This window comes from Polypterus senegalus, chromosome 12, assembly GCF_016835505.1.
Source record: "Polypterus senegalus isolate Bchr_013 chromosome 12, ASM1683550v1, whole genome shotgun sequence".
NCBI lineage: Eukaryota > Metazoa > Chordata > Cladistia > Polypteriformes > Polypteridae > Polypterus > Polypterus senegalus.
In genome coordinates, this window is record NC_053165.1 from 84,642,528 (window position 1) to 84,668,899 (window position 26,372).

The 26,372-nt window shown below is 43.9% G+C and overlaps 1 protein-coding gene across 1 annotated transcript in view; it reads left to right on the top strand.

Moving 5' to 3' along the window:
• The window catches only part of minar1 (membrane integral NOTCH2 associated receptor 1), a 52,709-nt gene that overhangs the window by 18,965 nt on the left and 7,372 nt on the right, over positions 1–26,372 (top strand). The window contains exon 3 of the mRNA XM_039772727.1: positions 7,220–7,468. Within this exon, the coding sequence (XP_039628661.1) occupies positions 7,220–7,468 (249 nt within the window). The remainder of the gene's footprint in view (positions 1–7,219; positions 7,469–26,372) is intronic.

The window sequence follows — 26,372 nt, forward strand, 5'->3', positions numbered from 1 at the left end:
TCTAATTTCTTAAAAAATGATTTATTGATGTGTATTGGAATGTTTTAAATTAAAAAGAAGCTTAGGAAGGATATTCATCGCTCCCACTTTTGCTCTCGGCTGGAGACGATACAGAGGCCCCAGGAAATCTGTACTTTCACCCGTCGGTTCCAGGGCAGTCTCCGTAAGGCCGTTCCTTCAACTTGGACTTGGACTTGATGCCTGTCTAGGCTTGGATGTGACTTTAGATTTCCTTTCCGTTTCTTTCTGATCCCTGTTCCTGCTGCTCGTGTTTACATATGCCTGCATATACTGTAATAGAACCTCCTCAGGTTAGGTAAATACAGGAAACCTCGAGATGATAAAAAAATATTAGGAAAAATAACACAGCTTCCGACAAAGTGCCGCTTCAGACGTCCATCTCCCGTGATGGACGAGACCAACTCCTTTGTCTTTATTCTCTTTTCCTTTGCCTCCTCCACTCCCCTCTCCCACAAGCTTTGTCCTCCACCTCCCGACTCCGGCTCCGTGAATGGAGTGAGGCGGCCTCTTTTATACCTCACCCAGAAGTGCTCTCGGTGCCCCCCGATCTTCTTCCGGCAGCACTTCCGGGTGTACGTAGTAGAAAGTGCTGTAGACCAAGGCTCCGGAGCTGTCCAGGTGCCCCCTGTTGGTGGCCACAGGCTTCCAAACTCCAAGCCCGTGGCCCCAATGCCATCCAGGGGGTACTGCCCTCTTGTGTTCTGGGGGAGGTACCGCTGTTGACATGTCCTCTCCTCTCCCTAACCCAGTGGTTCTCAACCTGTGGGGCGGGCCCCCCTAAGGGGGGCACGAAGTAACAAAAAGGGGGGCACGAAGATGTGAAAAAAAGAAAACAAGAATCAAAAATATGAAAACAACATCTATTGAAACCAAAACAAATGAACTTAAACTACATTCTGATACTAGAACAATAAATATAGAGTTAGATAAATGTCAATAAAAGTTAAGTAGGTATAATAAAATATGCATCTACACTTCAAAAAAATGTTTGGGCGATTAAAACTGTTATGAAAACTCGGATCGCAAATACTTAAAGGTTGAGAAACGCTGCCCTAACCCTAACTCTGGCAGTCTGGCACAACTGGAATGTTTTGGAATTGTAAAAGAAGCTTTGGAAGGATATTCATCTTGACAACGTTAATTCTTCCAGCTAAAGTGAGATGAAGGGAAGATCATCTATGAAAGTCCTGCTTAATTTTTTCCAATCAGATAGCAAAAATTTGTTTATAAAGAGCTTTATGTTTACTCGTGATGTTTACGCCCAGGTATTTAAACTGATCTGCGATGATTAAAGGGAAGGCGTCCAACCCTAATATCGTGTGCTGGAGAGTTCACTGGAATTCTTCTCTCTTCATCTGTTTTAATAATTCAGGCTTTCCTGTCGCATCAGCAAAATGTTTGAATTGAAATAAACAGAAAGAGTTGAGTTAATTGGAATTTTTTTCTTATAGGGATTGCAAAACAATCCTAAGATGACTTCCCTCAGGAATACAAAGAAGTGTTGCAGGAATTTATTTCAATTGCGGACCAATGCTGTGCCTGTTCGTCTACTTGCGTCCATGTCCAGGTCTTTTATTGCTTGTATGCTTGCCGCCCGGTAATAAAACTGAAAGCGAGGTAATGCCGTGCCACCTTCTGTCTTTGGTCTTTGCAGGGCCGCCCTTTTGGATGTGTGGATATTTAGAATTCCAAATAAATGAGGTTATGATTGAATCTAATTTCTTAAAAAATGATTTATTGATGTGTATTGGAATGTTTTAAATAAAAAAGAAACTTAGGAAGGATATTCATCGCTCCCACTTTTGCTCTCTGCTGGAGACGATACAGAGGCCCCAGGAAATCTGTACTTTCACCCGTCGGTTCCAGGTCAGTCTCCGTAAGGCCGTTCCTTCAACTTGGACTTGGACTTGATGCCTGTCTAGGCTTGGATGTGACTTTAGATTTCTTTTCCGTTTCTTTCCGATCCCCGTTCCTGCTGCTCGTGTTTACATATGCCTGCATATACTGTAATAGAACCTCCTCAGGTTAGGTAAATACAGGAAACCTCGAGATGATAAAAAAATATTAGGAAAAATAACACAGCTGCCGACAGAGTGCCGCTTCAGACGTCCATCTCCCATGATGGACGAGACCAACTCCTTTGTCTTTATTCTCTTTTCCTTTGCCTCCTCCACTCCCCTCTCCCGCAAGCTCTGTCCTTCACCTCCCGACTCCGGCTCCGTGAATGGAGTGAGGCGGCCTCTTTTATACCTCACCCAGAAGTGCTCTCGGTGCCCCCCGATCCTCTTCTGGCAGCACTTCCGGGTGTAGTGGAAAGTGCTGCAGACCAAGGCTCCGGAGCTGTCCATGTGCCCCCTGTTGGTGGCCATGGGCTTCCAAACTCCAAGCCCGTGGCCCCAATGCCATCCAGGGGGGGCTGCCCTCTCGTGTGCCGGGGGAGGTACTGCTGGTGACATGTCCTCTCCTCTCCTCTCCCTAACCCTAACCCTAACCCTGGCCGTCTGCCACATTTGGAATGTCTTGAAATCGAAAAAGAAGCTTTGGAAGGATATTCATCTTGACAACGTTAATTCTTCCAGCTAAAGTGAGATGAAGGGAAGACCACCTATGAAAGTCTTGCTTAATTTTTTCCGTACAGACGGCAAACTTTTTTTGATAAAGAGCTTTATGTTTACTCGTGATGTTTACCCCGAGGTATTTAAACCGATCTGCGATGATTAAAGGGAAGGTGTCCAACCTAATATTGTGTGCTGGAGAGTTCACTGGAATTCTTCTCTCTTCATCTGTTTTAATAATTCAGGCTTTCCTGTCACATCAGCAAAATGTTTGAATTGAAATAAATGGAAAGAGTTGAGTTAATTGGAATTTCATTCTTATTGGGATTGCGAAACACTCCTAAGCTGACTTCCCTCAGCTACTGCCTGTAGAGCATCATCTCCTCCGTACCTCTACCTCAGTAGCCATTAGAAGCTTCCATTTTAATTTATGCAGCGTGGGGTTTGTTGTTAAAACAATCAAGTCTTTAGCGGGGTCCCTCTCATGTTGGCGTTGTAGCACCATGCCTTCTGCACTAATTGGCATTTCCTTATTTACCGTATCCGAATTACCCCTCGCCGCTCCCTCAAAGCCAGCAAGGGGCTTTGTGAAGAAGCTGGCACATTCACTTTCTGACACGTTAAACGTCCCAGGAGGTCCTTTGCAGAGACGAATCTCCTGCTTTTCTCCCGCTGCTGGCCACCAACATGACAAGAACTATGACACAAGCAACCTCCTGTCATCACTACGGACTTTCTGCGCTGCTGCTTCCACCACATTCAATATGGCGGGTGCTGATTTGGCCTGGCGGCTGCCCATACACAACTTCACCATACATGCTGAGTTCCATATTTAAATATTTTACAGCAGGGGATGGTGCAGGTGGCAAAGGATATTATTAATTTATTAATCAATCAATCAATTATTTCAAGTAGTAATCGATATTTGCAACATTGCAAAATATGCTTGGCTGTATTTTGTAATCAATTCAATGGTATCCTTGTACGAACAAAGTATCAATTTTTATCAAACACTTGAACGTTTCTGGGTGATTCCTCACTTCAGAATGATCTGTATACATTGAGACCACTTTTGAGCATCTAAGGCCCCCAAATCCCAGACACAACTGCACCGGCAACAATCCCAGGTCCAAATAGGCGTCTTTTACTTTCATTTTACTTCATTAACAGGTTTCACTCACCAATCCCCACAATTTTCAGTTTGTTCTTAGAACCTTTACCTCCTGTGCTCCTCTCCAGGCCAGCTTTGTCCTCCTCTTCTTCTCTTGACTTCCACTTTCCCAGGTAGGATGGAGGGCTTCTTTTCAAAAAGAACTCGGGAGTACTTCCTGGAGCCACAATATTTCCTCCAACCAACACTTTGGGGTCAGGAAGAAGCCCCCTGGGATCAGGGATTCACTTACCACTTCCTACCCCCCGGTAGTATCCACTGTACCCAAAAGGGAAATGGAACTTTTGGAACCACAACTGGAACAACCCTGTGGGTGTCCAGGCAGGAGCTCACCAGAAGGGACCTTCAGTACAGGGGAAGCTCCCAGCCTTGGTAAGTCCCACACGCAGTACCCAAGTACACCAATAGGGCTGCCCATCTAAACTGTAACTCCTATGTAGCCCCTAGGGTGTTAAAATGGCTGCTACCAGCCAACATTCTTGGAGACCTGATGGTCCCAGAAGAGCCTCCTACTGTCCTTCTGACCAGGAATGGTACCGCCAATCAACCCTGAAGGGATGCCACTCCATTCACATCCTCCATTCAAATCTAAGTGTAACCCTAACCTGTGCTAGAGCTTATCTTTATGGCATTGTCCCCAAACCTAACCCTTCAGTTTCTCCTCATTTAGCTATGCTGCAGCCTTCTGCTGAAATCATTTCAATTCAAATCCCCCTCATCAAGCAACACTCAGTACACCAGAATGACAAAGTGAAAACAGGATTTCAGACATTTTTGCAAATGTATTAAAAATTAAAGAAATGAAATATTACACTGGCACAAGTGTTCAGACCGTCTACTCAGTACTTAGTTGAAGCCCCCCTGGCAGCCATTCCAGCCTAGAATCTTCTTGGGTTTGGCGTGACAGAGCTTCACCCACCTGGATTTGGGGCATTCCCTGCCATTCTTCTTTGCAGATCCTCTCAAGCTCTGCCAGGTTGGATGGAAAGCACTGGTGGACAGCTACTTTGGATTGGGTAGGAGTGTGGGATCTGGCCAGGCAACTCAAGGTTTTTCACAGAGTTGTTTCTCCAAACCACCTGGATTGGGACCCGAGTGCAGAGGGTGATGCCTCAGCACCACACTGGAACAGTGTGAGGTTTTTTTTATATATGGTGGCTGGAGTGCCAATCCTGCCACCAACCCCCAAGATTTCCCTGTAAGTTGGAGGACCTGCTTGCAGATTAACGTCATACCCAGGACACGTTAAGGGCACGTTAAGGGCCTTGCTCAGGTGCCCAATGGAGTAGAGTCTCTTCTGGCGTTTTACAGGATTCGAACTGGCAACCTTCCGATTACTGGCACATGCTACCAACCTGTTTCTAAGCCACTTCTGTATGGTCTTTGCTTTGTCCTAGTGGAAGTTGAACCTTCGGCCCAGTCTGAGGTCCAGAATGACGTGGAGCAGGTTTTCATTAAGGATATCTCTCTTCTTTCCTCCATTTAGATTTCCCTCAACTGTGTCTAGTCCCCCCTCCAACCCCACATCTCGATGCCGCCACCACCATACTTCACTGTTGGAATGGCACTGCACAGGTGAAGACCGGTTCCTGGCTTCCACTAGACATATTGCTTAGAATTGAGGCCAAACAGTTCAATGTTGGCTTCATCAGACCAGAGAATCTCGTTTCTCACAGTCTAAGAGTCCTTGAGGTGGATTCTTGCCAACTCCAAGTGGGCTTCCATATGTGTTTGACAAAAGTCAGGCTTCAGTCAGGCCACTCTCATGTTGGTGGAGTATAGCAGTGATGGTTGAAGTTTCGCCCTTCTCCACAAAAGCCCACCCAGATTGACTCCTGGATTCTTGGCCATTTCTTTTATCAAGTACCTGATCAGTTTGGCCAGATGTTCCAAAACTTCTTCCATTTAAGAATTACGGAAGCAAAGGTGCTTTTTGGGAACCTTGTATGCTACTAGGGCCCAGGACCTTTAGAGCTACCTCGACATTCTTGTACTTTTTTGTATACGAAGTATAGGGAAAGTAATGCAATCGTCCAAAAATTCGACCACAAGATTTTGATGATTCTCAACATTTTAGTCATCCCTGAGTCCGATTTACTTTCTTGTAGGGAAGATATTGCAATCATCCAAAATTTCAATTTCAGGATTTTGATGAATCTCGATGTTTTAGACCTCCCTGAGTCCGATTTACTATATCTCAAGGAAAGTATTGCAATTGTCCAAAAATTTGACCTCGAGATTTTAATGAATCTCAACATTTTAGTCTTCCCTGAGTCCAATTTACTTTATCGTATGGAAAGCATTACAATCGTCCAAAATTTCGATTTCAAGATTTTGATGAATCTCGATGTTTTAGACCTCCCTGAGTCCGATTTACTATATCTCAAGGAAAGTATTGCAATTGTCCAAAACTTTGACCTCGAGATTTTGATGAATTTTAACATTTTAGTCTTCCCTGAGTCCGATTTACTTTATCGTATGGAAAGTATTACAATCGTCCAAAATTTCGATTTCAAGATTTTCATGAATCTCGATGTTTTAGACCTCCCTGAGTCCGAAAATATCATTTTTGGAATAATGTCTGTGTGTGTGTATGTAAATATGATAACTTCAGTACACTTTCAGCTAGGTGAACCAAATTTTGCACACAAGTTTTAGGTACAAAACATTGATTTCTATCAACTTTTGGGCTATTTCCACTAACCGGAAGTGGCACTTTACCTTTTATTCATGCAGCTGCAGAGTCCAATTTATTCAACTTTACTTTTATAATAATTGTTCAATGCATTATTAATTTGACTTGTTGTTGATGTACATAATATAAAAAATATAATCATTGTCGTGTGGTTAACTGCTCAAATATCTATCTCCATATCCGAGTATACGAGAAAGTCGAGGGGAGATCACTCCCGATTTTCTTTGTGTCTGCTCTTTTCTTTGGATTTTTGAGATTTCAGTTGGCTTCTCAGGTTTATGGACTTTCTGGGTTTCATCGAGGTACTGTTTTTGGAATTCTGGGAGTTTTGTTAACCGTGGGTTTGCCTTTTGTGGAGAAACCAGACTGATACTGAGTCCTGAGTTTTGGTTTTTATGAGATTTGAGACACCTTATGGACTGAATGTCCTTTCGTCATAAAAACTTTCTCCTTATGCTCTTCTGATACTGAAGGTGGTAAAACATTTTTGCCCAGCAGCCTTCCCTTTCCTTTCTCCTTTCGGTTCTGTTTGAGAGAGATTCGTAGACATCAATGAAATGTGTTCCTGCCTATGTACAAGTTTCCAAGAACTGGAAAATATTCGGTTCAAAAGAATCGGCGACATCGGTAATCCAATTTACCCCCATTGCTGCCTTCATTAATGCTTTCAGTGTAATAAATAAGAAAGATTTGTGTTTTCCACTACATCGATCAATTTTCCATGTAGAGCCATTTACACTCAACTTGAAAAATAAATATTTCTCTCTTTATTCACAGACTGACCGGCAGTATGAAATTCCACAAGTGCATAGGACTCCAAAGCCATCGAAAGACACCTACTTGATAGAGCAGGTCTTCAGTCCTCAGCCATTCCCCTCCAAATCCCATATGAAGGGAAACCCACTCTACACGGATATGAGGCTCACAGAAATGTCGGAGACAAAGCGACCTCAGCCATCGTGGACCATAGAGGAATATAAAAGAAACTCAGGCGACAAGGGGAAGCTAGCAGCGCTGGATCTGCAGGTGAGGCAAAACATATTTAATCTATAAGCATTGTAAAAGAAATGTCAAAAATAAAGTGACAGTTCTGGAGACCGCCGTCAACTGACCGCCTACCCGCCTGTGCCCGCCCGTGGGTTTTTCGATAGTGGAAGCTGTGCAGGCTGTCCGATCTGATGATAGAAGATGATTCCAATGCTCCTTTATCCGAGGGGACTTTTCCATACGCAGGAGTGCAGCCTGGCAGTACAGCAGTGGCACCAAGTGCCACATCCAGATACCGAGTAGAGAAACAGCGTAAAGGGAGGATTAATATCACTCCTGTCTCTCTATATGTTCCTAATGCAATCCTACACCCTTTGACCAATCTGGACCAAACTTTGCATAGTTGCTTGCTTGGACCATACAGATGAGACAGACTACTTTAGGGCCTGACATTTTGACCATGATGACCCAGTGTTATTTGTATTTCTTTTCCCCTGTGTGCTATAGTTTGCACACCAGTGCCTCCTGCTGGCTCAGAGCAAGTATTACAATCCACCACCCTTTGACCAGTCAGGACCAAATTTTCCATAGTTGCTCTCTAGGACCATACGGTCACAACAGACTAGTTTAGAAGCAAACATTTTGACCCTGAGAGTCCCTGTGGTTTTTTTTCCCCTATGTGCTACACTTTGCACACCAGTGCCACCTGTTGGCTCAAAGCAAGTATTACAATGCTAAACCATTTGACTAATCTGGGGCAGATTCTGCATACTCACGCTCTAGGATTATATGGACAAGGTACACTACTTTGGAGCCCAAGATTTAGATCCTGAAAGTACCTGTGTGTGTGTGTTTTTTTTTTTTTTATCTGTGTGCTACAGTTTGCACACCAGTGCCACCTGTTGGCTCAAAGGAAATATTAGAATCCAACACCCTTTGACTCATCTAGAGCGGATTTTGCATAGTTGCTTTCTAGGACCATATAGACAAGACAGACTACTTTAGAGCCGAAAATATTAACCCTGAGGGACACAGTGCTTTTCTTTTTTGTTGTTTTTGTTATTATTATTTTTTGTTGCCCTTGGTGTTACAGTTTGGACACCAGTGCCACCTGTTGGATCAAACCAAGTATTACAACCCTACACCCTTTCATTGAGCTGGACCACATTTTGCATATTTATTCTCTAGGACCATGTGGGCAAGACAGATTACTTTGGAGCCCAAAAGTTTGACCTTGAGGGACCCAGTGATTTTTCTTTTCCCTTGGTGTTACAGTTTACACACCAATGCCACCTGCTGGCACAGAGCAAGTATTACCATGCTAAACCATTTGACTGATCTGGAGCAGATTTTGCATAGTCACTCTGTAAGATCATATGGGCAGGATAGACTACTTTGGAGCCAAAGATTTGGACCCTGGAAGTACCTGGGTGTGTATGTGTTTTTTTTTTTTTTACCTGTATGCTACAGTTTGCACACCAGTGCCACCTGTTGACTCAAAGGAAGTATTACAATCCTAGGTCCTTTGACTCATCTGGAGCGGATTTTGCATAGTTGCTCTCTAGGACCATATAGACGAGACAGACTACTTTAGAGCCCAAAATATTGACCAATGACGGACACAGTGCTTTTCATTTTTGTTGTTTCTGTTATTATTATTGTTTGTTGTTCCTGGTGCTACAGTTTGGATACCAGTGCCATCTGTTGGCTCAAACCAAGTATTACAACCCTACACCTATTGACTGATCTGGACAAATTTTGCATAGTTTCTCTCAAAACAGATTGTGTTGGAGCCTAAAAGTTTGACCCCGAGGGACCCAGTGAATTTTCTTTTCCCTGGGTGCTACAGTTTGGACACCAGTGCCACCTGCTGGCTCAGAACAAGTATTAGAATCCTACACCTTTTAACTAATATGGATTTTGCATATTTACTCTCTAAGACCATACGGCCAAGATAGATTACTTTGGAACCCAAAATTTAGTCCCTGGGAGTCCCTGTGTTTTTTTTTTTTTCTATGTGCTACAGTTTGCACACCACTGCCACCTGTTGGCTCGAAGAAAGTATTACAGTCCTAAACTTGACTGACCTGGAGCAGATCTTGCATAGTTGCTCTCTCTGACCATATGAATTTTGGAGCCCAAAATATTGACCCTGAGGGACCCAGTGCTTTTCTTTTGTGTTGTTTATGTTATTATTATTTTTTGTTGTCCCTGGTGCTACAGTTAGGCCACCAGTGCCACCTGCTGGCTCATAGCAGTATTACAATCCTACACCTTCTGACTAACATGGACCAGATTTTGCATATTTACTCTCTAAGACAGACTATTCTGGAACCCAAAATTTAGACCCTGGGAGTCCCTGTGTCGTCGTCCCCTCCCCTATCCCAAAGCCCCCCTCCCCCCATGTAATACACTTTGCACACCAGTGCCAACTGTTAGCTCAGCGCAGTATTTTAATCCTATACCTTTTGACTGATCTGGAGCAGATTTTGCATATTTGTTCTCTAGGACCATATGGATTAGACAGACTACTTTGGAGCCCAAAATATTGACCCTGAGGGACTCAGTGCTTTTCTTTTTTGTTGTTTTTGTTATTATTATTTTTTGTTGCCCTTGGTGTTACAGTTTGGACACCAGTGCCACCTGTTGGATCAAACCAAGTATTACAACCCTACACCCTTTCATTGAGCTGGACCAAATTTTGCATATTTATTCTCTAGGACCATGTGGGCAAGACAGATTACTTTGGAGCCCAAAAGTTTGACCTTGAGGGACCCAGTGATTTTTCTTTTCCCTTGGTGTTACAGTTTACACACCAATGCCACCTGCTGGTACAGAGCAACTATTACCATGCTAAACCATTTGAGTGATCTGGAGCAGATTTTGCATAGTCACTCTGTAAGATCATATGGGCAAGATAGACTACTTTGGAGCCAAAGATTTGGACCCTGGAAGTACCTGGGTGTGTATGTGTTTTTTTTTTTGTTTTTTTTTACCTGTATGCTACAGTTTGGTCACCAGTGCCACCTGCTGGCTCATAGCAGTATTACAATCCTACACCTTCTGACTAACATGGACCAGATTTTGCATATTTACTCTCTAAGACAGACTATTCTGGAACCCAAAATTTAGACCCTGGGAGTCCCTGTGTCGTCCCCCCCTCCCCCATCCCAAAGCCCCCCTCCCCCCATGTAATACACTTTGCACGCCAGTGCCAACTGTTGGCTCAGCGCAGTATTTTAATCCTATACCTTTTGACTGATCTGGAGCAGATTTTGCATATTTATTCTCTAGGACCATATGGATTAGACAGACTACTTTGGAGCCCAAAATATTGACCCTGAGGGACTCAGTGCTTTTCTTTTCTGTTTTGTGTTTTTTTTTTTTGTCCTTGTGTGCTACAATTTGCCCACCAGTTCCCCTGCTGGCTCAAAACAAGTATTACAATCGTACACCCTTTGCATATTTACTCTCTAGGACCATACAGGCAAGGTAGGCTAGTTTGGAACCCAAAGGTTTGACCCGGGGGGGGTCCCTTTGTTTTTCTTTTCTTTTCTTTTTTTTTTTTTTGTCTCCTGTGTGCTACAGTTTGCACACCAGTGCCACCTGCTGGCTAAGAGCAAGTGAAACAGTCAACCAGACTAATGGCAAACTAGCAGACGAAATGACCAGAACTTAACATGACTTAGTGGAGCAATCTTGCATGCTGCTTCTGTCTTCTTCTTCTTTCAGTGGTCTTCGTGCCAGTCCCAAGCCCAAGTAAATTGGCGAGGGTTGCATCAGGAAGAGCATCTGGCATAAAATGTCGGCCAAATCAAATAAACTTGCTTCTGTCAATTGTAATGTAAAATGGAGAACTGTGTGCTTTTGCAGGGTGGGTTGTTGGGTGAGGCCTGATCAAGAGTGCAGTACAAATTGGTTCATTCCTGCTTTGCCAGTTTTTATTCATAACTTGCTGAAATATCCAGCATTGCCTGGGAGGAAAATAAAGTGTTTTTTTTTTTTTTTTGTAATTGAGAAAAATATAATTAGAAAAAAAAACTTTAAAAATAAATTAACAAACAGTGAAGACTCACCAATGTACTTGTCTTGCAATCTTGTATGTGTGTTATCATCCAGTCGACGCTCGGAACCGGCCAACTCTATTGAATTTCAAAAGCAACAGGCGGGCGCGGTGGTGGCACTCAAACATAAAGAAAGCTGGCAGTCACCTCCAGTTCGCCCTCCGGTGGTCGTTCCGATAATAACATGCATGCAAGACCACAAGATCACCAGAAGGGGGTGGGTTAGGATTGATTTCACCCTACTGTATTTTTAGTCGACCGACAATGAGAAACATGTGTAGCAAGTGCCATTAAAACCATTCGGAACACACATACTGTCGCATGGGACGCCCAGGAGGACCGGAGGAGGGCTTGTACCTCCTCCAGACCGCGAGGGGGCAACCGCCCTGGTTGTGTTGGGGGCCACGGGTAGAGGGCTTGGAAGCCCAACCCTGTAGGGACCCGTGGCCACCGCCAGGCGAACAAAACCCTGGACCTCAGCACTTCCGCCACACCAGGAAGTGCTGAGGGGAAGAGGAGCAGGGACACCCGAAGGGCTTCCGGGTGCGCAGCCGGCACTTCCGCCACGCGGGGGTGTGTCCGTGGGAGATTGCTGGGAAGCAGCTGGAGCCCATCCGGGTTCCTATATAAGGGGCTGCCTCCCGTCATTCAGCCGGGTGGAAGAAGGACGGAGGTGGAGAGAGGACTGGAGGCGGCCAGGAGAAACTGGACTGTGAGGCCTGGACTTTGGGGGATCGGTGCTGGAGGCACTGGGACGTGCACTGAACTTTCTTGTAAATATTTGCATAATAAATATGAGTGCGTTGGGTGAAACAACGATGTCCGTCTGTCTGTGCCCCTTTCACAATACATACACACATGCACACTGACTTTTATATATAGAGATTTAAACCTTATGTACCGTCCATCTTGAACTAAGAGGACTTGTAGGAAATTTAAGTAGTGCTGCTACATGACAGTGTTTGTGGTTACAAATCAGCAAAAAGTTACCGCAATTCTGGAATCCAATCGGACCCACAAAGAATAAATTCTCCATTGACAAGAGCAAAGACATCGACAGAGAGGCCTTGTGGATGACAGACGGGGACAGCTAGCAACAGTAACAGGGTCACCATTTAGAAAACACAGAAACCTTTGCCTTTTTTTCCTTAATCCATTCTACAAATATACCCAAGCCACACCGGGTACTTAGGAGACCTAGAAATGTTCTGCTATGGCGTTGAAAGACCAAAGGAGACATTCTTTAACTCTCTTAGGGCGAAGTCGACACAAAGGGCTGATGGCGGTAAAAGCTGTAAACGTTGATAAAACTCGTCATTACACTATAGGCGGACCCTCTTTGCTGGGAGGACGGTTAGACTCAGTGACGTGGTGTGGCATCCCTGCATGTGTGTGAGTAACGAAGAGGAAACATCGTCTAGAATGGCATCTCGACATCGGGCGAGAGAGCGAAATGAATGAGCAAAGCAGAAAACTCCGTGCGTCCTTTTTATTTATTTATTGCTGAATCAGACTCTGACTTATCAAACTCTGATTTTGATGCAAGTGATCTGGAGACTGAAAATGAAAGTCAGGTACCCACACCAGCTGATTGTGCCACTGACGCCACAATATGGCAACATTGGCCTGCCAGGAGGTGTACACAGACACTCGTCGAACTCCGAGTTTGATGCAGATGAGCTGGAAATCAAAAATGAAAGGCAGGCACCTGCATCAGCTGATCGTCATGTTACGGGATTCCTGTTTGGCTCCATTAATGGGGTGAAATTATCTCAAAGGAAAGTCTTTCTTCGATCAAGAAATCTGTTTTTCTTATCAAATTCACACATCAGTGCTAAGTCGCCATTTTATTTTGGACTCTCTCCACCACCATTTTGTGTACGCGATTCAATTTATTTAATCTTATTGTCCCAAGACAGAAACAGCAGGTTTTATAAAAAGACTACGACATAACATTAAAAAACACCTCGGCAAAGAACACAACCGTACAAATAAATAAAATATAGCAACAGGCATAATACTTACAGTGAAACAACATTACATGAAATATTTTAGACAAATTATTCTGTTGCTGGGGACACCATTGTGGTTGATGGGCGGGGTTACGGAGGTCATGGGCGGGTTAAAAGGTCCAAGTTCACAGATCTACCTGCTGCAGGCAAACACGGATCAGGTCAGCGTGACACACGGGCCACATGAGGGCATCGCAGAGCTGTTATCACTCAGTGATGGTGGGCATTGCCGTGATTAGAGAGCAGGCATCACAAAATGGGTTACATTTTAGTAATGGAGGATAAGCGAAGCCACAGGAATGGGACCTGTGCATACAGAGGGTTTACTGTGTATGTATATACAGTATATATACTGTATGTAAGTTAAATATGGCGACGCAGTTCCTGATCTGAGCTCTCTGAGGAGATGGATCGATATTTGGGAACATTTTTGGATGCAATGTTCATGTATTTGATAAAGTTTTCTTCTGCTGTCTCTTAGGCCGCCATTGTAAATCACAGGAGGAGACATTTTACAAAATGTATAAATAATGGTTCACTTAGCAATGCATGTTTTTGCTACAATGGTGGAAAACGAATGCATGCTTCGTGAACCCAAAATGTCTCCTTTACAGAACCAGCCCAGACTCTGCCTAACATCACCACAGCAGATGGAAACAAACACGGCGGCCCACCCCGTACTGAAAAAGCCATTCTCAGCTATCCATGTGTGCTGCGTAAAGTTTATCTCCAGAGATCTGCAGTTCTCCACATTCCGCTTATTTGTTCCCGGAAAATGCTGTGCTAGACATTAACTTTGTGCTGCCTCATCCAGGTGATGCTGCGATCCCAAAGAAAAGCCTCTACAGCAGTGACGAGGCTCCATATCTATCATGGAGACCACCACACGCCCTATGTCTCCATTATTCAATGTGCTATATCCTAACTACAAGGTCACGGGGGTCTGCTGGAGCCAATCCAAGCCAACAAAGGGTGCAAGGCAGGAAACAAACCCCAGGCAGGCCGCTATCTATCTATCTATCTATTATATAGTGCCGTACACATCTATCTATCTATCTATCTATTACACAGTGCCTTACAAATCTATCTATATATCTATTTATTATATAGTGCCTTACAAATCAATCAATCAATCAATCAATCAATCAATCAATCTATCTATCTATCTATTATATAGTGCCTTACATGTCTAGCTATCAATTACACAGTGCCTTACAAATCTATCTATCTATTTATTATATAGTGCCTTACAAATCTATCTATCTATCTATCTATCTATCTATCTATCTATCTATCTATCTATCTATCTATCTATCTATCTATCTATCCTGCCTACTATACTAAAATCTATCTATCTATCTATCTATCTATCTATCTATCTATCTATCTATCTATCTATCTATCTATCTATCTATCTATCTATCTATCTATCTATCTATCTATCTATCTATCTATCTATCTATTTATCTATCTATCTATCCCCCCAAGGTAGCCCCCGATCCTGCTCTTGACAGCCTGTGCTCCTTTATCCCCACCCCGTCATGGCTATGGCAAGTCCCACGAGTCCGTCTGCACTCTCTCATATCTGTTTGGATTATGTACTGTAAGTGTTGTGAATGGCTGCCTTGTACAGTAAATCTCCTTCCGCCAGCCCTTTTCTTTCCCACCAGTCAGTTGTTTCCCCCTCCGCCAGCTCCTTTTGTTTCCTCCTCGGCCGGCTCTTGCCAATTATTTTTCCCTAACCTGGCAGCCTGCTATTGCTCTGCGTCCTCACAAGGCTGGCTGCTGGTGTGCGGGTCGATATCTCATTAGAGGTGATTGCTTTTAGTCTTTTCCAGGCAACTAATCAAAGTCATCGGCACGTGACTTCAGACGCAGATCGTGTTACTCATCGCTTTGACCAACATAACAACACACAGTACAGTAGTCTGAGCTTTTTGAAGCCGATTAAAAATCAGATCAGCGTGCTTAATGATAAAAGAGCTTTAAAAAGTCAATTTTTTAAATCGTTTTGAACTTCATTAATGTGTAAAAGCTCATGGGCTTCCTCGATTTAAAATGAATAAAACGAGCGAGAGCTCTCCTCAATGAACCATAATAGGTTAACCATTGTTCTTATCCTATTTCAGGCGAATGGATTACTTTTGTTAAGGCGGCGTGAATCCCCCTTTAGGTCGGAGTTCCGCTTTATTTCCCAGCTCTTCGGCTTTTGCCGTTAAGCACTGCAGCGAGCTCTTGGAGTCCATTTGCATTATGATGTCTTTGTGCGCGTTTTGTCGAAAGCAGCACGTCCGGCGCGCACAGCCAGGGGAGTTTAGCTGAAGGTAATTTAAAGAACAGGTCTTCAGTGATTCGACACGCCAGTCACTCTGGCCTCGAGGAAACTGATAAAGATGTCACTTCTGGGATGGAGGAGATCGAGGCGAGGCACGTCACGGCGGGAGACGTGCGGCTGGAATTCTAATGAGGCGAATATGGAGAAGAGCTGGGCGAGAATTGGGATGGGAAGGCTGAAAGGTGTCCAGAGAGCACCAGTCGGCCTAATGAGGAAATTGCATTGCCTAAACCTAAAGTACAGCCGTGTGAAAAAGTAAGTGCACCCCATGACTGTTTTATTTTCTTATTCAAAACAAGATTTGCTATTCGTCTAAACAGTATGCACAGATTAATCTGAGGACGTCAAATTGCATGAGTCGGGATTGCATGGGGTAACAAATCACACGTGATGACTTCACAGTACAGATTCACATCTGCAAAGTGTCGCTCGCTCGCCACATTGCCTAACTGCCAATAACGCGTTGCGCAACAGGGCGAGTGCCGTACGAATGCGTCACAGCTACGGCGAGTTCAGCCGCCATCTCCGCCTTTTCTTTCTTCTGTTCTCTCGAGCTCCATAAAACACAAGACATCCGACAGACGAGCCTGTTCGGTCTGAAAGGTCCAAAACACATGCGTTCCTTAAACCTCCAGTATACCTCGTTGTGGCTCCGTTGTCAGGACGAGTGCAGCTGGCTGTGCTGCCAATGTAGGCAATCTGGCGTCCTCAGATTAATTTGTGGATACTGTGAAGATGAACAACAAATCTCGATATATCCACGTGTGTTGAAAAAGAAATAAAAAGTCATGGGGCGCACTTACTTTTTCACACAGCTGTACGTTATGTTAGGATATGAAATTTCCTCAGTAGGCCTACTGGTGTTTTGTGGACACCTTTTAACCTCCCCATCCTGATCCTCGCCCTGCTCTTCTTCATATCTGCAAAATAAATAAATAAATAAATAAAAAGAAAGAAATAGAGACGCATAGCGACCGGGAGGCGTTCAGATTCACATGCACTGACCTAGAACGGTGATGTCTTCATTTATTGTTTTAGGTGACTCGAAGGATGCGCCCAGCCTTGACTCGGCTCACACGCAGTCACACATAAGACACCTAATATGGTTCATAAATAACTTAATGCAAAAGCGAAAAAAAAAACAGTTAAACAAATAATGCATATGCAGAAACCCACCCGAACAGCCAGCAACTGAACAGAAATAAACAATAAAAATGAAAAGACGTCTGCATTAAATTCAAAACATTAAACGCTTACGACATCGACTGAAAACACAGTTCTTATCGTCCGATTCAAGGCTGGATGGAATGTAGCCAACAAACAGCATCGAGTCACGTAACACAGTTTTCAAATAAATAAATGAAAAAGAATGTTTGAAATAATTGAAATCATTTAATATTCTGGGTCTGTTTGGACTCTAATTTAGGGTCGCGTATATTCTGGGTGCCCGATTTTAGATTAACCATAGGTGTCATGGATGTGTCCTTGAACATCATGAGTCTGAGTTGGAGGTGATGGCATGAAAGGTCTGCTTCTGTCCAAGTTGTGCATACAACTCTCTTCTGATGGTGCTACAGAAAATTCTTTGGTGTTGACTATGGAAGAGCAGCTGGTCCAAATTACGGATAACGTATACATAAAAATGGATTGATATGAAGAATATTATATTAAACATTTAATTTAAATATGATGGTTAAGAATGGCAAACACACAATATTACCTATCTATCTATCTATATAATACTTTACTTGTTAAGCGATCTAATTTTCTAATCTTGCCTACTACACTATCTATCTATCTATCTATCTATCTATCTATCTATCTATCTATCTATCTATCTATCTATCTATCTATCTATCTATCTATCTATCTATCTATCTATCTATCTATCTATCTATCTATCTATCTATCTATCTATGGGACTTTCTTTGCTTCAGGAATTGCCTTCAGAGCTTCACAGTATTACAGAGCAGTTTCTGGGAAAATATTTGTTATATACTGTACATAAAGATTTGGTATCTGCCCTTGTTACTAGCTGGGGTTTGTCTACATACGCCCCTCTAGTGGACATTTTTGGACCTACATGCTTTGAAACTCTTTAATGCTTGGGATTACTAGTCATAACAACTGGGGTTTGCATCTTTCTTATGGAAATCCCTCTAGTGGCTGAAATGCAAAAGGGAAAAGAACTGCAGCGACATCTGCTGAACATGAAGTGCATTGCTGAGGTCGCTGAAAGGATAAAGAAGGACAGCAGTGCCATCTGCTGAGTGTCAAGTGTAGGGAATAGAATGCCCATGTGACAAACACAGACAAGTGCCTACACAAACTGACCTCTGCAGCAAAGTGAGGGAGGTGCTTCAATGATGCAGAGTGAGAAACCATAAGACAAAAAGGCACAGAAGCACATAGCAAAGTGGGAACGTTCAGTTTGGCCAATATGAACCCTCTGTGTTTGAGGACTCCTATTGAGTCATTGTGGCAAAATAATTAGCACAAAGCTCTTCACATGTTGTTCTGTTTGAAGGAAACATTTGGCATGGTAAAGCCACCTGCCACAAAAGGCAGAGCAGTTATTCTCTCTGAAAATTCTGAAAATTGACTGGATGTAGTAAAACGGCAATACTAGCGTCAGATTTATAACTCCATTATCACCAAAGCACAGAGAAATCCAGCGGGACGGTTCTTCCAATTACTTGCTAACAATACAGCTTTCACTGGGCGGCTTTTTAAAGTGTTACTTGGGGGAGGGGGTTAGGATTTATCGGCCTGCGTTTCAATGAGACGTTAGTTCAGAACTTTAGAGGATGGGAGCTTCTGCCAGAAATGAGATCTCAGACTCGTCCGGCATAATGTACTGCAAATTATCACGAAAGCAAAAAGGAAAGCGTAAGGAATCTCAGGGAAAGGACAGAGATTAAAATTCACACATTTGGATTCCGCTTTGTGAGTCAATTAAAAAATGATGTCTTGGGAGATTTGTGGGAATTCTCAGAATCAGTAGGTTTAGTGTGGGTATTCAGGGTGGAATGGGGGCCCAGGGCTGCCATGTCACAAAGTGGCAAACTTCATGTATGTTTCCCGCATCTTAATGGGTTTTCTTCAGGTTTTACATCCAATTATGCAAACTGGTGACTTATCATTGACTGAATATGCACAAGGGTGGACATCTGTCCCACTCAGAGTTAGGGTCTTAGTTGCTCCCCTACCAGTACATACCTTAATGGCCCCCCAATGAAAACAGCAGCAGCACCAAGGCTGGCAGAGTTAAGCAGATGTCATGTCATAAGACTTGCTAACTATCTATCCAACATAAGGCCTTTCTTGTTGTTCTATCTACATTTTAATCTTGCCTACTATATCTCTTTTTTGTTGATCTATCTATCTATCTATCTATCTATCTATCTATCTATCTATCTATCATTTACTGTAGTCCTTTTCTATCTATCTATCTATCTATCTATCTATCTATCTATCTTTCTATCTATCTATCTATCTATCTATCTATCTATCTATCTATCTATCTATCTATCATATACTGTAGTCCTTTTCTATCTATCTATCTATCTATCTATCTATCTATCTATCTATCTATCTATCTATCTATCTATCTTATAGTCCTTTTCTATCTATCTATCTATCTATCTATCTATCTATCTATCTATCTATCTATCTATCTATCTATATTATTATTATATTTCCCAGTTAAGTGAATATAAGTATTATTCTGGTTTGAACAGGTCCTTTTGTGAAATAATAACCTGCTCCTTCACTTCTTATTACAAACCCCCAAATGACCAAGGTAGTTCCACCTCAAGACAGTAGCACCGTACCGTCATGTTAGATGAACAGATCCTCAAACCAGTTCAGGGTCACTAAGGACCACAGCGTGTCTGGGCAGCGCAACAGGTGGGCAGCAGCTCATCACAAGGCTCACTTACTCTGCTGTAGAATGACCAGGAGATGGTGGGCAAAGAGCTAGCTGAAGCCTCCAGAACTGTGACTATGCCAGGCTTCTTGCAAAAGTTGGTGTCAAAGCTCATCTACAGACATTGAGATTGAACAAATGTGACCAAACTGTGAGGTGTGCCAGAATAAAAAAACAAAAAGTGTTTGACATCCAAAGAGAAGATCAGAGCAAGGCTACGGTGTGCCATCAAACATCTCGGCAGAGAGCAGGCTCTTCGATGAATCAAAGATGGAGCTGGTTGGCCACAGAAACAGTATTTTGGCACCATTTCAGGAGAAGTCCCTCATACCAGCAGTGAAGTATGGCGGTGGACACGTTCCTGGTTTGGAGTTCTTTTGTTGCCTCAGGGCCTGGGCAGCCTACAGTCATATGGCAAAGTGTACCTGAAGCTGTCTGAAAGTTGAAGTTGACCGGTTGATGATAGGAAAACCACCAAGGAATGGTTTCTTCTTCTTCTTGTCAAGTCCTTAAAACCAAAAGTTTTATACACCATTCCAATGACGAGCATATGTGATGACTCCATCGGTGGCCTTGGTGAGGTCCTCTAGGGTGCATGGCTCGTCTAGGATGGTCTGCCTTTCCTCCTCAGTCGCACAGGTCGCTGTCATCAGAATATGAGTCTAGAAGTCTTTCAAGCATGAAGCTTTTATGAGATTTGAGGCATTTCTGGTGACATCAATATGGCCATACTCTGGGTGTCTGGGGTCCTCTAGTCATTCTTCTCCCTGCTTACTCGTTACATTTCTTCATATGTCTGGGGGAGCAATGCCAGCCAAGATGTAGAGGGCATTTATGGGAGTCGGTTTTAAGCATCTTGTGAGGTCTCGTTGAGCACAGGTTCGAGCTTGTTGGCATATGATGACCACTCCCAAACTGGACACACTTATTCTGCTGTGGAGTAGCAGAGTGAAGCGCATGGTTGTAGGGGTGGGCACCCCATCTGGTGTTTCCTAGTTCTCCGAGGATGTTGTTACGAGCGCTGACTTTCACTTTCGTCTCTTCCAAGTGAGCTCTATAGGTCAAGGTCTGGTCGAGGGTGACTCCGAGATCTGTAGGGTTCGCATGGTGTTCCTTTGCCTTATCATTCCAGATCATTTACAGTTTTCTTGTTTGCTGTCTGGGTTTTGGTTGAATTTGCTCTCATAGGTTGAGAGAGTCTCCAGGGCCGATATAAGGACATACTGGATGGTTGTGAAATCGTTCTCCTGTGCTGTTACACAAAGATCGGCAGCATGTAAGGAATGGCTCCAAAATAAGAAATGGAGGGCTATAAAGTTGGCCAAGTCCAAGCTCTGTTAGGAATTCCATTGAAATGTTTGGATTTGAAATGCAAAGTGGCATGTGAGGAAACCCACAACCACCTTGATGCTGAAGGAGCTTTGCACAGAGGTCCATCCATCCATCCATTATCCAACCTGCTAAATCCTAACTACAGGGTCATGTGGGTCTGCTGGAGCCAATCCCAGCCAACACAGGGCACAAGGCAGGAAACAACCCCTGGGCAGGGTGCCAGCTCACAGCAGGGCACACTCACACACACCCACACACCAAGCACACACTAAGGACAATTTACAATCGCTAATGCACCGAACCTGCATGTCTTTGGACTGTGGGAGGAAACCCACGCAGAGAACAAGCAAACTCCACGCAAGGAGGACCCGGGAACGAACCCGGGTCTCCTAACTGCGAGGCAGCAGCTACCCACTGCGCCATTGCACGGAGGTCATGGTCACAAATTTCACCGAGTCGATGTCAGAGACCAGTTGGGGAAATTATGGAAAACGGAAGCAAGAAATAATTTCTGCTAAAGGGGGCAATACCAGCTTTCGAATCCAAGGGTGGTCTTACATATTCCCCCAGTAGACCTTTACACCTTTTCTTTAATAAATTGCTAAAAGAGCCAGATGTTCCTTGTTTTTTTTTTTTTTTAATTCAAGGCTGTCTCCTTTATCTGTAGGCACTGTTTGCATGAAGATCTTCTGCTTTGCCCATTCAGATACGTTGGAAAAGTCAGCCCTGGGGTGCACTTACTTTTTCACACAGCTGATACGGGTTCTGGGAGAAGCTAAAGAGGGTAAAGCCGCTGATCCTCCGCATCAAGAGCAGCCCGTTGAGGAGGTGTAGGTATCCCCCCGGCCTGATCAGCTTGGAGGGGACATGCGGTGTTTGGGGGTCAAAGGACTTGCTGTATTATATCTTCCAAATGGCCTGTGAATGCCTTGGGATCCAACAGTAGGAGATGGCAAGTGTGGGCCAAACTGGTACGACTCCCATCAATGAATGAAAGAATGATACAAAGCCCAGATAAGGTTTGGGGTCACTGTGGAGAACCCCACACAATTGGATGAAATCAAAAGACAAATAAAAATATGCACGAGAATGTCTTTCCAGATGGAAGTCAACAAGTTGTTTGGCTCAAAATGGTGGATTATCCGGCCTTAAACAGCCCGGGTAGGAAGGGGCGGGTCCAGGAGGGCGGAAGTGATGTCAGAGTCGGTGAGGTTCATCCGCCCTACAGACTGAGGAAGCGTAAAAGGCATTGTGTGACGGCGCCATCTCCTGGTTTGGTGGGTAACTGCTATATCCTCCACAGAAGTGGCGCTGCTGCTTTGCAGTGAGGAGATGGTGGGTTCACTTCGGGGGTCCTCCATTTTCTCACTTTGAGGAGTGAGAAAAGCGTTGTATAAAGAATTATTATTATAATTATGACTAGATGGTCTGTTCAGCTAGTCTCCCAAGTGTATGTATGTACAAACCCTTTGAAGCCAATTTAAGGTATTGGTGGTAGCTGGAGGCTATCCTGGCATTATCTGGGTACCGGGAGAGCCTTAGAGTGGGTATCGGACCATTGTGTTACCCATTAATGTGGCACTGGGGGCCACTTTAGAGTCATCTATTAACCTAAATTGTCCCATGTGACCATCTGAAATAATCTTTTGGTACATTAAGACGTACAATTGCTGTGCCACCTTGTTTGTGAGCAATATAAAATCCAACTGTAGTTCCGTTGAAATTCCTGCATATTTGAACACAGGACTTCAGGTTTTGGAGCTTTGACTGTTAAAACTCCTTCTTGTAAGAGATGGCGGTGTGCAGTCTGCTTGTCAGGCACACACTGAAGGAATACCAAGTGTTTGATTAGTCGCGCCTGCCACATGCCATACGAGGACAGTCTCTCGGTCTGCCTCGCTGGCAATAAAGTGACGCGGCCCGAGTGGGCGGTTTATTAGTCATCTCCCCTTTGCAGGGGTGCAGCAGGCGCTGACTCCTCGCAGACGCTGACCTACGGAGGATCCATGAGGCATCAGTGCCAACCCTTGGTACCTCCATGCCACGCTGCCACTCGGTTGCTTTGATTTTTTGTACCCTTTTTTATTTTTTTTTTTTCTGTTGGTTTTCAATTTACCCGCCAATCTACGTCCCTCACCTGTGGCCATGAGATTTGTGTGGCGACTGAAAGAAGTAGATTGTGGATACCAGTTGCGCACCACCGGGGGGCGTAGCACTCCCAAACCCTAACACAGACAGGCTGAGACACCAGTTCAACATGGCACACGTTTTATTCTTCAGTGGGGAGGCGTTTTCTGTTGCTCCCCACTTCACAGCGCAGTACAGTACAGGACACAAGCACCAAACAAACATGACACACACTCCTTTCATCTTCCTCTTCTTCGCCTCCACTCCTCCTCGCAAGCTTTAGTCCTTCACCTCACGGCCTCTTATAGTGGCCAACCCGGGAGTGATTCTGTTCTGAAGCTTCTGTTCTTCCATCCACTTCCACCCCATGCCATGTGGCTCCTCCATTTTAACAGCTCCCCCTTGGTGGCACCCAGACGGGCTGAGATAAAGAACTCCAAATCCCAGAGTGCCCTGTGGGAGTCCAGGGGAGCTGCCATCTAGTGTTCTGGGGGCAGCAGGGCCCTAAAAAGGCTGCCTTCTCCTATTCTAGCACTTCTTGGGAGTCCCGGCCGTGTTGGGCTCTCTAGAGGGAGTATTTAGACCCTTTTCCTTTTGGGTGCAGGTGCATTCCAGTCTATCGATCACCATTGAGATGTTTCTGCACCTTCTTTGGGGTCCCCTGGTGGTCGATTCAGTTGACTGTACCGAATAACAAAGGTGCGCACACCTGTCAATAGAAAGTCCCACAGACTAAGCCCGTGAGGTTGAAGGAACTACCTACAGAATTTAGAGACAGAATTTTGTCGAGGTATAGATGGAAAAAAAAAATTCCCGTATCGTTGCTGGTTCCTACGAGCACAGCTAATTTTTAAATGGAAGAAGTCTGGAACAATCCCATCCTGGCCTAGAGCTGGTCACCTGACCAAACTGAGTACTCATGGGAGAAGGGCTTTGGTAAGAGAGGTCCCTGTGGTGGAGCTCCACAGTACCTGTTTGGAGCTGGGAGAAACTTCTAGAAGGACATCCATCATTGCAGTACTCCACTGATCTGGGCTTTATGGAAGAGTTGGCCAGACGGCACATGAAGGCCCACATCACCTAAAGAACTTTCAGACCATGAGAAGTGAGATGATAAAACCACGATGGAACAGCCTGGCCATAAACATCACCAGGAACCGCTCATGACCTGTGCAGTGCAAGGTGACAGCATCTTGTTATGGGGTTGTTTTCTAGCATAAAGGACCGGGACACTACACAAGGTTGAGGTAAAGCTGAATGGAGCAAAGTACAGAGATGTCTTTAATGAAAATGTCCTTCAGAGTACTCTGGACCTCAGACTGGGTCAAAGGTTCAATGTCCAACAGGTCAAAGCAAAGACAGCACAGGAGAGGCTTGGGGACAACTCTGGGAATATTCTCGAGTTGCCAGGCACCTGAACCCAATGCAACATCTCTGAAGAAACCCTAAAGATAGGCGCCCACCGACGGTCTCCATCCAACCTGACAGAGGTTGAGAGGATCTGCAGAGAAGAATGGTAAAGAAATTCCCCAAATCCAAGTGTGTGAAGCTTGTTGTGTCAAACCCAAGAAGATTCCAGACTAGAATGGCTGCCTTAGGCACTTCAACAAAGGACCGAGCAAAAGGTCGGAATACTTGAGTCAGCATAACGTAAAATTTATAAATTCCTGCTTTCACCTTGTCATTTTGGGGTGTTGTTTGATGAGGGAAAATATGCCTGAAAATGATTTTAGCACAACGCTACAACACAAGAAAATACGAAAAAAAAAAAGTAAACGGACTACTTTCTGAATACTCTGTATATGCAAAGTCCTAAAATATAACCAAAATGCTCTAACAAAGAAGGGGATTACTATAAACCCCTGGCTTGTAGAGAGAGAGGCTACAAAAGCATCTTTATAAAATGAGGTTTGCAAAAATCAGAAAGCATAACAAAATGCTCAAAAGAGTAAAATAGGAGAAACAAGGGAAACAGAAAACATGTAAGTCCAAATGCAAAATACAAAATCAAAATCCTTGGAAAGAAGTCAAAGTGGTGAGAAGTTTCCCAAATATAACTACCAAGCAGGTGATAATCCTTATCAGCCTGTTCAGAGAATCCAGGGACAACAGCAGTTCTTACAAAGACACCAACACTCCACCTAAGTGCACAAGGGACTTCAAAGGAACACCAAAGTACATTCAATGAACCACAGGGGACTTTAAAGGAACATCAAAGAGCATTCAGGGAACCACAAGGGACTCAAAAGGAACACCAAAGTGCATTCAATGAACCACAAGGGACACCAAAGGAATATCAAAGAACATTCAATGAACAGCATGGGACACCAAAGGAACACCAAAGTGCATTCAATGAACCGCAGGGGATGCCAAAGGAACAACCAAAGTGAATTCAATAAACTACAAGGGACTCCACTTCCCAACCCCCTTGTATGGTGCTGGGTCCTGAGTAGTGATGTATTGGTGGCCCTTCCTCTTGTGGATTCACTGATAATATACAAGGAACAGAGGAGGATTACACACATTTAAATTAAATAATAAATAGATAATATTGACATAGAATACATAGTTAGACAAAAAATAACTAACAATTTTAATACGAATAATGGTAAAAATGAACAAAAAGCCCACAGGTCTGGATGTGTGAGGAGGACCTTTGGCCTCTTAAGGTGACCATCACCTCCAGATCTGTCACCCCTTACACAAGAGTGTCCCCACAGAGCCGTCTCTAGGCAAGATGCTGCGGTGGCTGTGCTCTCTGTATGCAGACCCAGCAATGGCTGATTTTGCTTGTGCTGCTCAGCAGATGACATATGAGTAACAGAACAGAACTCAGCTTCCCACTGTGATTTATGCCCTCATTTAGAAGCAGCCTTCCGGAATTATAAGGCCAGTTGAGAGTCCGAGTCTCTTTGCACCACCAATAAAATGTATTTTCCCTGGCAGTCGGCGGCACAAATTGCTGACCTGTTTTGCCTTCAGCAAAACAAAAGAATTGCTGCACACTGCAAAATCTGACAAAGTGAAACAAGCGATAAATGGGTGAGCAGAGGCTGTTGCCTTAGAATAATCGATACATTGCTGCAGACTAAACAAAAAGGGGTTATTTACTCAGAAATAAATGGCATTTTATTAAGCTAAGAAT